Below are 12,620 nucleotides of genomic sequence, written 5' to 3' on the forward strand. Positions count from 1 at the left end.
GTTTCGAGGGTTAATGTTTGTGGGATGGCGGAGGTAGAGGTGAACCGGGGGGCGGGGGAGCTGCATTGAGCTGGAAAATTTGGACTTAAAATGTGCACCACGTTGCAGCTGAAAGGATTTCATATTTCAGGTATTATACTTACGTAGAATCGGTTTAGTTTTTTTGGCTTTAGTTTTACCCCCGAGATAACTTTGTCAGACAGTCTAAAATGTTGTTCATATTGTGGGGGGGGGGGTCAATATCGCTCTCCAAATATACAACTTTTTGTTTGCGCGATATCCGTTTCCATGGCAACGCACCGGGGTACGACTAAGAACTGGAAAACACGTCAGTGGAGTCTTTATGTAACGTACGCAGTGTTTTGCTACTCCAGGAAGTAGGCGGACCCCTTAGCGACAACCGTAGCAACAGAGGGGATTTTATAGTCCGTTTTTTGTTTTTTTTTATATTTGATTTTTTTCCGCTTTCAAAAAAGATTGTTTTTCTCAAACTGAATAAATTACAGCACATAGAAACACGAAACTGCTCAGCTACCTCAGTCTGGTTGTAAGTAAGATATCTGCTGAAAAAAAAGATATCGATGGACTCGTGTATTTTTAAGATTTTAGCACTGTGTTGTGTTAAAAACCAAGCCGGTCCAGCTAGCGAGCGACAACAAAAAAAAAAAGGACAAAAATAGACCCGATTTCACCAAATGGGTCATTTAATAGACCTATAACAAGTAAAAACAACATTATATTGCACAGTATGTGAAATTCAATTCCAATTATATATTTCCATTGAGAAGGCGGACTGATATTTATGAGCCGGGTGTGTTGTCATGGTGATTTGACCACGTTTCCAAATGTACAGTTGACCGATCAGATCTCTGGGTCGTTACTTTTTGCTCCCTTTTGTTGTTTTTCTGCAGGGCAATTTGTAGTTGCGTCGAGATTTGCATTGAAAAAGGACGATTTAAAAAAAAAAAAAAAAAAACTTTTTATCCTACGACAAAAAACAAACTATAAAAATGAGGTCTTGAGGGGGAAAACAGCTGCATTTTTTTTTAGAAGGTTTTTCCACATAGTTAAATTAATAACTATTTAACCCCCACAGACTGGCTTGCGGACATGATGTCACGTTTTAGTAGTATTATCTCATTTTACTGATATGTTTGTGTTTAGCGATGTATTTTGACACCGTTGTAAGGATTCAGATTTCAACACAAACAGACGGGAGTTTTTCCACATATTTACGGACTTGAATGTATTTTTGCAGTTTTGATTTTACATGCCGTTATGATTTCTAGGTACTTTTTTGGGGGGGAAACGACCGTGGGCTCAGCAGCAGTCCTCTTTAACGGTTGTAGTGTCTGCGGAGTCTCGTGTGCAAGTCCCAAGGTTATTTCTTACTCTTGGTAAACATCCTGGATTGGGGGGGAAGGGGGCGGTGAGGGAGGTGGGAGGGGGGGGTGGGGGGGGGTTGTACTCGGTACAACTTTACACAGTGGGAAACAATGGACCTGGATCCTACCAGGGTGAGAAGCAAAGGGGGCTCTTTAAAGGACCACAAGCTTGGTCGCTTTTTACCTGATTATCTATTAACATTCACATTCTTTTTAAAAAAATGTTCAAGGCTGCTTTTTGTTACTGTTAACGTCACAGTATGAAAACCAGGTATTAAAGGCAAACAGAAAATGAAGGCAGAAATAGGCAGAAAGAAACTATAATCCTGTCATTAATTACATACAGTGGTGTGAAAAAGTGTTTGCACCCTTCCTGATTTCTTATTTTTTTGCATGTCTGTCACACTTAAATGTTTCAGATCATCAAACAAATTTAAATATTAGTCAAAGATAACACAAGTAAACACAAAATGCAGTTTTTAAATGAAGGTTTTTATTATTAAGGGAGAAAAAACAATCCAAACCCACACGGCCCTGTGTGAAAAAGTGTTTGCCCACTCCTGTTATGTTAAACATAACTTAACTGTGGTTTATCACACCTGAGTTCAATTTCTCGAGCCACACCCAGGCCTGATTACTGCCACACCTGTTCTCAATCAAGAAATCACTTCAATAGGACCTGCCTGACAAAGTGAAGTCGACCAAAAGATAGACATCATGCTGAGATCCAGAGAAATTCAGGAACAAATGAGAAAGAAAGTAATTGAGATCCATCAGTCTGGAAAAGGTTATAAAGCCATTTCTAAAGCTTTGGGACTCCAGAGAACCACAGTGAGAACCATTATCCACAAATGGAGAAAACATGGAACAGTGGTGAACCTTCCCAGGAGTGGCCGGCCGACCAAAATTACCCCGAGAGAGCAGCGACGACTCATCCGAGACGTCACAAAAGACCCCACAACAACATCCAAAGAACTGCAGGCCTCACTTGCCTCAGTTAAGGTCAGTGTTCATGACTCCACCATAAGAAAGAGACTCGGCAGAAATGGCTGCATGGCAGAGTTCCAAGACCAAAACCACCGCTGAGCAAAAAGAGCATTAAGGCTCGTCTCATTTTTACCAGAAAACATCTTGATGATCCCCGAGACTTTTGGGAAAATACTCTGTGGACCGACGACACAAAAGTTGAACTTTTTGGAAGGTGTGTGTCCCGTTACATCTGGCGTAAAAGTAACACCACATTTCAGAACAAGAACATCATACCAACAGTAAAATATGGTGGTGGTAGTGTGACGGTCTGGGGCTGTTCTGCTGCTTCAGGACCTGGAAGACTTGCTGTGATAAATGGAACCATGAATTCTACTGTCTACCAAGAAATCCTGAAGGAGAACGTCCGGCCATCTGTTCGTGACCTCAAGCTGAAGCCAACTTGGGTTCTGCAGCAGGACAATGATCCAAAACACACCAGCAAGTCCACCTCTGAATGGCTGAAGAAAAACAAAATGAAGACTTTGGAGTGGCCTAGTCAAAGTCCTGACCTGAATCCTATTGAGATGCTGTGGCACGACCTTAAAAAGGAGGTTGGTGCTGGAAAACCCTCCAATGTGGCTGAATTACAACAACTCTGGAAAGATGAGTCGGCCAAAATTCCTCCACAGCTGGAAAAGACTCATTGCAAGTTATCGCAAACGCTTGATTGCAGTTGTTGCTGCTAAAAGGTGGCCCAACCAGTTATTAGGTTTAGGGGGCAAACACTTTTTCACACCACTGTAATTTAAAAAAAAAAAAAAAAAAAAACGTGTCTTCCACGTAAGAAAAAAGAAGTGAAGGTCGTAACATTCGTTTCAACACCGCGACATTTTTCTGCTCGTTTTTACAATCGATTAGGAACGCAAAAAAAAAAAGCAAAAGGAAGAAACACGGATAATCAAATATTTTGATTCGTGAGCAATAGTTGGTGATGTTTTGAGTCGTTGAGACGCACTTTGGGGGTTTTTGTAAGTGAAGTGAACACTTAACACTGGAGATCGTTTGCTTCGGGCACAGTTCACGTAACATGAATGGATGAATGGACGAGGCACCGGGTGCACCACAGCCCTGCTTGACTGAAGCTGTGTACATTCTCTGGTCATGTCCTATATTCTGGAGGGGTGGGCCTTAGCAACAGTGACTGAGCAGCTTCACATGGGCCGTACCAACTCGGCCCAGCAGAGAGGGGTGCTCACGCTTTGTGTGTGTGTGTGTGTGTGTGTGTGGGAGCAGTGTGGGGATCTCATGTGAAAGATAATGTTTATCACGGTAATAAAATAAAAAAAAATTATAATCTACTTACACGGTATTATAAGTACATTTGTGTTAAATTCCCAGATATGATTTATTAGCCTTTTTGCTGTTAATGTTTGTTTATACAGTCAATACTCCACATTCGTGGCTCCCCACTGTGTAAATGGCATTCCTGGAATATCCGGCATATTTTACGACAGAGATAAAGTCATGAAAATGGATTTAAAAAAAAGGGGGGGGGGGTGAGATCCTGGATTTTTTTTTTTTTTTTTACCCTATTAATGTTACACCAGGTCCAAGAAACTCACATTTATACCAGGATACCAAAAAACAAAAAAACAAGTTTCTTGAAGAAACCTAAATGATAAAAAAAAAAAAAGGTTCTTTGTGTTTTATTACTATGAATTTCTGTCAAGACGATGTCTTCCCTTGTTTATTTTGCCCCCCCCCCCCCCCCCCCCCCCCCCCCCACCTCCACCACCACACACACTTCTTTACCTCTAATCCACAACCCTCGCTCCCTATCACTCTCCACCTGGTGGTCTCTCCCCTCCTCCCCCCTCATCCCCCCCCCATCCACCCACCTCCTCTTGCAAGCCATACATTGCTGCTGTTGAGAGTGTGTGTGTGTGTGTGTGTGTGTGTGTGTGTGTGTGTGTGTGTGTGTGTGTGTTAAGCCAGCTTGCAGTATGAGAGCGAGCGAGCGAAGGAGGAGGAGGGGGAGGAGGGGGGGGGAGGCTCTGAGGGAGAAAAAAGACAAACCTCGGGGACACGGAGACGGCAGGCGTGTGCTGTGATGGGGAGCCCGCCGAGGCAGCGGACTGAATTTCTCGAAAGGTCTGGCTCTCGATTCGCCGCCGTGTTTTTTATTTTGTTTTTTTGTCTTTCCCTTCTTCCTCTTTGGCGACCGAAGGCTCGATCGTCCGCCGCCGTACATCACGCATAGAGAGAGAGAGAGAGAGAGAGAGAGAGCCAGGAGGGGCTGTGAGGGGGATGAGGGGGGGGAGGAGGGGAGGTCAGAAGGGGGCAGGACCTGGTCTTACAGGTGTGTGTGTGGGGGGGGGCTTACAGTTTTATCCTTTTCTGTTTCCACCGCAACGCCGGCGATACGCGTGAAGGTGTTGCGACACTGCAGCTGATTACGACCGTCTCGGGTCACATGTCTATAATAATAATAATAATAATAATAATAATAATAAAACAGGATGTCAGCTGTTAATGTGCCGCTGTGAGCAACTGACGGGCCGTTCAGTAATAGCCTGGGTGTATTGCATATGCATTAATGCTTTGTGAGCTGTGTGTGTGTGTGTGTGTGTGTGTGCGCTGTTGTTGTTTTTGCAGTCGAAAAAGGTCATAATTGCATATATGAGTGTGTTGATGAGTAAAAACCGTTAAAGCAGATCGTGTGTAAATGTTCTTCTTAATGGAGCTGACCGGTTTATTACAGGGACGCGTTATGATAATACATTATTTAGGCTCCTGCACAGTTTGACTTGAAGTAGCAGTAGTGCTATTAGTAGTACTAGGAGTGGTAGTAGTAGTAGTGGTAGTACTAGGAGTCATACTAGTAGTACTTAACAGCCATTATTCCACCTGCAGTTGGTTGTGAGGACTTCCAGCCTGTTTGTGTGTTTGTGGGCTGCTGAGTGTTTCTCCAAGCGTGTTAGAGTTCACACTTAACTGGAAGTAAATGGTGTAAATACTGGATATTGATATTTAAAAATAAATTTAAAATAAATAAATAAATATATATATATTGCCTATATAAATAAAGACATTAATGTGGTGTAGGAAAGGACATCTCTATACGGGGTTAGAGAGTGCAGAGCGGTGCAACGTACAGAAGCAATTACTTTTATCTTTTGTGTTCTCTTGCCGTTCGTTGTGTTGATGTATTTCATAGAAATATAAGTTGTGGCCTCAAAAAAAAAAATCAGAAAAAAACAAACATGCAAACGTGTTTATATTCAGCAAAGTAATGTGCGAACTATAGTGTATATAAAAGTGTTTGTAGCTTCCGGGCTTGAAAAATGAGTCCCGAAGCTGCAATACCACCGAGTGCCACTTGAGCCCCCCCCCCCCCCAAAAAAAGCCTCCGGCTCCATTGACTCCCATTCAACTTCTCTCATGTAATTCTCAGTCAATAAAATTTCTCCACGAGGTATCTCGGTGTTGTTAGCTGAAGTCGCTCCTTCTTATTAGTTCGTTACTAATTAGTATCGTCGGGGTTTCCGATCCCCCCCCCCCCGCCCCCCTCCCAGCTCGTCCCAAATATGGTCACTTCCTGCTCCGAACTAGCAAAGATGGCTCCAGGCTTCGTAACGGTGTTTGTCGGCGTGTTTTGTTTCCGTTTCGTCTTTCTTCGTCGGCCCCGTGACCGACTTGGATAAAGTGGGTTACCGACGATAAATGGATGGAGATAGTTTTATTAATAAAACAATAACCAAGTATCGCTACCATGCTGAGAAACGTCGGTTTTCAGCAACGTCTGCGTCACCTAATTTGTTTTTTAAGTGTTTTGGTTTCCTGAAAAGAACATGTTTACTCCGTTTAATCAAATAAAAATAAGAGCCCTTCGTCATCCTTGTAGCTCCGGCTTTTTATAATAAACAAATACCGAACTCGGCCTTTCGGAAAACGAGGCTTAATTTGTATTTTCATCGAGTGCTTGATGCGCAACAGTGCTCCCATTCCTCACTGTGGCGGATGGATCTTTCTTTCTTTTTATTTTTTTTAAGTGCTGTGTGTGTGTGGTGTTTTTTAATTTTTATTTAGATAACAACAACGTGGATGTTTTGCAGATGAAAGAGGTTTGAGGTCATCTTTTTGTCGTGTCGGCATTTCTTTTTTTTTCTTTTTTTTTTTGGGTCCTCCATAGTCGTGAAAGTTTTTACAGCTCCAGTTGAATGAAAAGCTGATTATCAGCGTCTCTTACAAACAAAACACACTCGATGATAAAAAAAAAATGGTATTAACATTTTTTTTAATTTTTTTTTGTAAACATTCCTCAACATGATAAATCGATTCATATTCTTGTGTTTTTCTTTTTATTGCTGGTCATTTTTGTGGTTTTCAGCTTACAGCTTCCATCTGTTTACTGAGAGTATTACAGTCCTCTTCTTCTGAAGGCATTTAAAAAAGAAAATGTAATGGATCATGCAGGAAACCCACCTCCCACCGTCAACTCCTCTGCTCCGGCAATTGTTGCTTCTCTGTTGCCACGGCGACCATCCTGATGCAGAGAGAGAGAGAGAGAGAGGTAGAGATGCCGACTGTAGACTTTTGCAGATAAAGAATAAGTCCATTGTGTGAGGGCTGAACAGGAATACAAGAAACAACAAAACAAAACAAAAGGCAACATATTTGTGAGGTTTTTCAAACCAAGTGGGAGAAAAAAAAAAAAAAAAAACTGCTCCAGATCTACGGTTTTGTTTTGCAGATATCTTGGCACCGACCGTACTGGAATTTACTGGATATCACTGGAAAGGAAATACGTTTTCATTGAAGAATCAACGTTTTTACATGTAATTTCGATTACAACGTTGTCGGCGTGCTTTGAAATCAGTGAACATGTCAAAAATGGGGAGTGATTCTTTTGTTTTTAATTATGTCAAGGTGCTATAAAGAACTAATATTTACTGCTTTTACTAAGTTATACAGAATATTATCATGCGTATTTACAGGTATGTATTGCGACTGCTACGGTACCTGACTGCATTTGGTGTTGCTGTTGTGATTTCTATTTTATTGTATTTTTTTTTTTTTACTTTTTTCGAGGGCCGGCCGACTACACGCCTTCAAATGAAATGCTTTTTTTTTAATAGAAATAGTATTTTTAAAAGGTTGCTATTATGTTTTTTTGTTGTTGTTGTTGTTGTTTTTTTGTGAATAGCGTTGACGAACAAAAACACAATCTGTTCTCATTCTGCTTTTTTGTTCGAATGCACTGAAAACATGTTTGAACCCGTGTTCTCAATCACAGGCTTTAAAAAACAAACAAAAAAATGAAACTTCACTTAAAATGAAAAGAAATTGTTTATATATCTTATATCTGACTATATCACCAAAAAAAATAGGTCTGAATGGAAGATTAAAGTGTATTTTATTTTATTTTTTTTACTTCCGCAGGTCAGTTGAAGCTGAAAATGAGTGCTGTAGGGGAAAGCCCCCTGGACCCCGCCACGCCGGAGTCACGCAAGAGGAAGGGCTCGCCATGCGACACCTCGGGGCAAAGGTAACGTGTTTGTTTGTTTGTTTTGTTTTTTTATTTGGTTGTTGATGTTGTTGCAACACTGACATACATTTCATTAGTAGAGCAAAAATAAAACAAATAAAAAACGTACAATTAAAACTCTCAGAAAGGTGAGTTTGATTGTATTTGGGCAAAAGGTGAGTCATAAAAAGTTTATATTAAAGTAGATATTGTGCCTAAATGACGAATTAAGTCATATTCAGTGCTTTTTAGATGTTAGACCGTTATGTAATGTAACGGTCAGTCAACGGCCGCCACTTTGGTTCTCACCTTAATCCACAACCGACGAATCCTAACGAGTTCGGTTAACGTTCGTGCTTTCGGAGTGAAAGATTCCCGCCCGCGAGCGGATTGATCGGCGTGAAATTGGGCACGGCCATTAACCGCTCGACGAGCTCTAATCATCTTTGGCCGACGCTTTTAACTTTTCACATCAGATTGAAGCCGTGGATGTTAACAAAAAGGCGTGCAGTATATTTACATATTTATAAGTGTAAACCACTTGTCCCTTGAGCTTAAGTTTTAAAATCTTCTGCAGCTTCATAGGGAAGAAGAACATTCTGTAAATCTGTTTAAAAAAAAAAAATGGCTTCAGGTTTAAGTATAAAATGGAGTTTCAGGTCAGGGGGAAGGTTTTAGAGGAGGGATGAATGTTCCTCAGTGTGTGCGAGTCTATAAGGACCCGATAACTGATGTAAGCTGATGTACCAGCCCCGGCTAGCATTTCTCCAGCGACTACACACACACACACACACACACACACACACACACACACACACACACACACACACACACACACACACACACACACACACACACACACACACACAGCAACTGACCTGTGTATTTTCACACAGCAGCTCCCTCCCCCCTCCTCCTCACCCCTCCCTCCCTCCCTCGGTCACCACGCCTGTGTGTTCGAGCTGGCCAATGCACTGACCTACTTTTTTTTTTTTTTTTTTTTTTTTTTCTTCTTCTTTTTTTTTTTTGCCTGTTGTCGTTACACACACACACACACACACACACACACACACACACACACACACTTTTTTTTTTCGTGTTTACCACATACCTCGCTGTTACTCGTCAGTCTGAAAGTGTATCGACGGCAGCTGAAGTCGAAGAGTCTGAAGAGACTTAAAAGAATGAGTTCAGTTTTTGGGTTTTTTTTGTACTCGTGTTCAACTTATTCATATTTAATCACTATTTTGGAAACAGTTTTTATTTTTGTAAACTTTTTTATCAACATTCATTTAAAACCATTAGTTGTTTATGAAGCATTGATAAGAAGTGTAAATATGACTGTTTTGTTTTTTTTTCCCCCACTTAAATCTTTATTTATTCTTTCAAAGCAGAAGAACACAACAATAACTTTTACAAAAACTTATAATATAACTCGTAAACATCCCGGGATGTTCAATTCCTCTCCACTTCCCGTCCAGTTGTGCTTTTTTTTTTTTTTTTTTATCTCATTACACATTTAGTTTTTTCCATTTGTGTGGATTTCTTCTACAATTGTGGTCCATTGATCTTTTGTTGGTGTGTTAAAATTATGTTATAACAAAGGCTATATTCAGTTTCATATAATTCATTGCTGTTATTTTTTGTTTTATTAATTGTGTTTTTGTTTTTTTTATATATATATTTATAAGTGTATAAATAAATAAATATAAGTGTATAAATATATTATATTATTATTATTTATAAGTGTATAAATAAATATATATATATAAATATAATGTGCCAGAATGCTGAACAGCAAATGATGTATTTCCTGTGGTCAAGTCTATTGATATTGATCATTTAAATGTTGTCGAGAGCTGATGTGAAGATTTGCAGCTTTTATTTTACGTCTCACATCGCAGTAAATTGCCGGGAATAGCTTTTGGCATTTGGACCGTTAAAGCTAATCGAAGAAAAACACTTTTGTTTTGAAAAATCCAACGATATGACGATAAATTGAGAGAAAAACAAATGTTGACGAAAAACCTGCGGGTGCATCGTTGAAATTTTGAGGTCGCGTCTTTTGTTTTCGCCGTGAATGTGACGTTCGGTCTTCGTGTGCTCGGCAGTCTGGAGAAGCGGCGGCGGGAGCTGGAGTGCCGCTACATCGAGGAGCTGGCCGAGCTGCTGTCGTCCAACATGGGCGACATTGCCAGTCTCAGCGTCATGCCCGACAAGTGCCACATCCTCAAGAGCACCGTGGACCAAATCCAGCAGATCAAACGGCGTGAGCAGGGTGAGGGGAACACACACACACACACACACACACACACACACATCATTTGATTATCAACAAAGGAAGTGATTACATATTTATTCTTTTAGCAGGTAAGTGCTTAAAAAAAAAAAAAAAAAATTCTGTTTGAATTTGTAACTTTTTTGAATTCCTGCAATTTTATGCACCAAAAATTTGCAAATTTTTTTTTTGTGGAGAAAATCAACTGCAAAATCAAGCAAATTTTTGATCGCAACAATCACAAAAAAAAACCCCAACTCAGCAAAATCCTGAAGGGACTGATTTCTACGTTTTGTACAATGGCTATGTTTTGCAATAAGATAAGTTTTACACTACATTGTGTGCGTGTGTGTGTGTGTGTGCGTGCGCAGATTTTTTTCTGACTTGTGTTTTTGTTTCCTCTCGACAGAAAAAGCAGCTCTTCTCTCTCCGGACGACGAGGTGCAGAAGAGCGACATCTCCTCCAGTAGCCAGGGGCTGGTGGAGAAGGAGGCGCTGGGACCCATGCTGCTAGAGGTAAACAACACACACACACACACACACACACACACACACACACACACACACACACACACACACACACAGCATTTCATCCCCCATCACCGCCTCCTTGGACGTTACAATCGGGACCTTTATTTCAATCCTCTTCCTCTCTTGTCGTTTCTCCCGTCTTTTTTTTTTTTTTTTTTTTTTTCTGTCCCCCTTCACTGAAGGCCCTCGACGGCTTCTTCTTCGTCGTCAACCGGGAGGGCCGCATCGTCTTCATCTCCGAGAACGTGACGAGTTACCTCGGATACACCCAGGAGGAGCTGATGACCTCCAGCGTCTACAGCATCCTCCACGTGGGAGACCACAACGAGTTCGTCCGCAATCTGCTGCCCAAAAGCCTGGGTGAGACGGGATTAAAAAAAAGAAAAAAGTCTGCCGTCTTGTTAAATACTTTACGTTCCGGCCTCTCGGATGCCAGTAGCTATTATTCTTTAAAGATATTTTGGTAATTACATTTTCAGTATCTTCACATTTGACAGTATCCATGCCAAAGAAAGCCATTAAGGGGAGGCGATTAAAAAAAAAAGTGAGATGAGATGGGTTTTGGCAGCAGAATCTGTACACAGATAATTGCAAATTTTAAGAGCCGTGAGGAGGAGAAACGTAGGAATGAAGAGTTTTAGTGTCGCGCCGGGAAGTGGTGTAAAACGCGTGGGCGAGTTTGACAAGCGACGAAAACAATGACTTTTCTTTTTTTTTTCTTCGCTGTGAGAATGTTATTTGTTTTTTGTTTTTTTTAAAGCTACAACCTTGAGCAGAGATTATTATGAAAATGGTTTCGGGGGACCGATGGGAGGGCGCGGGGGAGGTTGGGGGGCAGGGGTGGTTGCAAGAGGACAAAAGATAACGGTAGGCAACAAGGTTGAACGGTTGTACGTTCTGTTGATTTTTGTAATCCATTTTAATTCGGCATCAGTCAGAGCTCTTTTTATATATATATATATATATATATATATATATCAGAGACAGATTTTTCAAAATAGGTTTTCACAGAAGGACCGAAATGGATGTCGGCTTTTCTCAGTGAAGTTGTCAACACTTGAAATATTCTTGGAGTATTTCTTTAGAGTATTATTTTTTTGCAAAGCTAACAAACAGCTAATTCCGCAACACAAGCAGCTAAACTCAAGTTAACAAGCAGCTAATGATGCTGACAACCAGCTAAACTCAAATAACAAGCAGCTAAACTCAAGTCTACAACCAGCAAAAAAAAAAAAAAATTAAATGATAAAATAAAATTATGATTACAAAATAAAATGGAATAAATGACTTGATAAATAAAAAAATAATTGAAACTAAATGGAAAAAAAAAAGAAGCAGTAGCACTAAAAGCATTTAGCTCGGTGCATACGTTGTATTATATCTTATTATGGTAAAAAAAAATTGCAAAAGAGAGAATCTAAATTTTCCAAAAGTTCGCCCTTTTGCTGTTCGTGAAGTAACTTATCCTTTCAAGTGCAAAGTGTAAAGACGTCCCTTTCAGCCACATGTTGTTTGCGTCTTCCAAGAACGTTTTAGCCTCCAAAAACAAGACATTAAGCAGTTTGAAGTTACTCAGTCGTCGGGGTAAATATTCAGAACACAGCGGCTCCTCTTATCATGTCCTGCATGTACAGTTAAATGTATTCTGCTTGTTCGACCCCCTCGGCGGTGATTTTGCGCCAGACTTCGAGGCACTTTTGTGAACGAGGCTCCTCCATCGATTACCGACTTCCTCTTGGTTTGTTTTTAGTGAACGGCGTGCCGTGGCCGCAGGAGCCCGGCCGCAGGAACAGCCACACCTTCAACTGTCGCATGCTGAAGAGGCCGCCGGACGAGGCCGACTCGGAGAACCAGGAGGCCCGGCAGCAGTACGAGATCATGCAGTGTTTCACCGTGTCGCAGCCGCGGGCCGTGCAGGAGGAGGGAGACG

The 12,620-nt window shown here is 41.0% G+C and overlaps 1 protein-coding gene across 1 annotated transcript in view; it reads left to right on the plus strand.

Annotated features, from left to right (window-relative positions):
* ncoa1 (nuclear receptor coactivator 1) overlaps positions 1 to 12,620 on the plus strand; it is a 31,079-nt gene that overhangs the window by 4,848 nt on the left and 13,611 nt on the right. Inside the window, 5 exon segments of the mRNA XM_069172320.1 lie at positions 7,797 to 7,902; positions 9,993 to 10,159; positions 10,569 to 10,675; positions 10,873 to 11,050; positions 12,441 to 12,620. Of these exon segments, the coding sequence (XP_069028421.1) occupies positions 7,814 to 7,902; positions 9,993 to 10,159; positions 10,569 to 10,675; positions 10,873 to 11,050; positions 12,441 to 12,620 (721 nt within the window). The 5' untranslated portion in view covers positions 7,797 to 7,813.

Source organism: Embiotoca jacksoni, unplaced genomic scaffold (assembly GCF_022577435.1).
Source record: "Embiotoca jacksoni isolate LCO1_2020_lvr unplaced genomic scaffold, fEmbJac1.0.p SCAF_52, whole genome shotgun sequence".
Classification (NCBI taxonomy): domain Eukaryota; kingdom Metazoa; phylum Chordata; class Actinopteri; family Embiotocidae; genus Embiotoca; species Embiotoca jacksoni.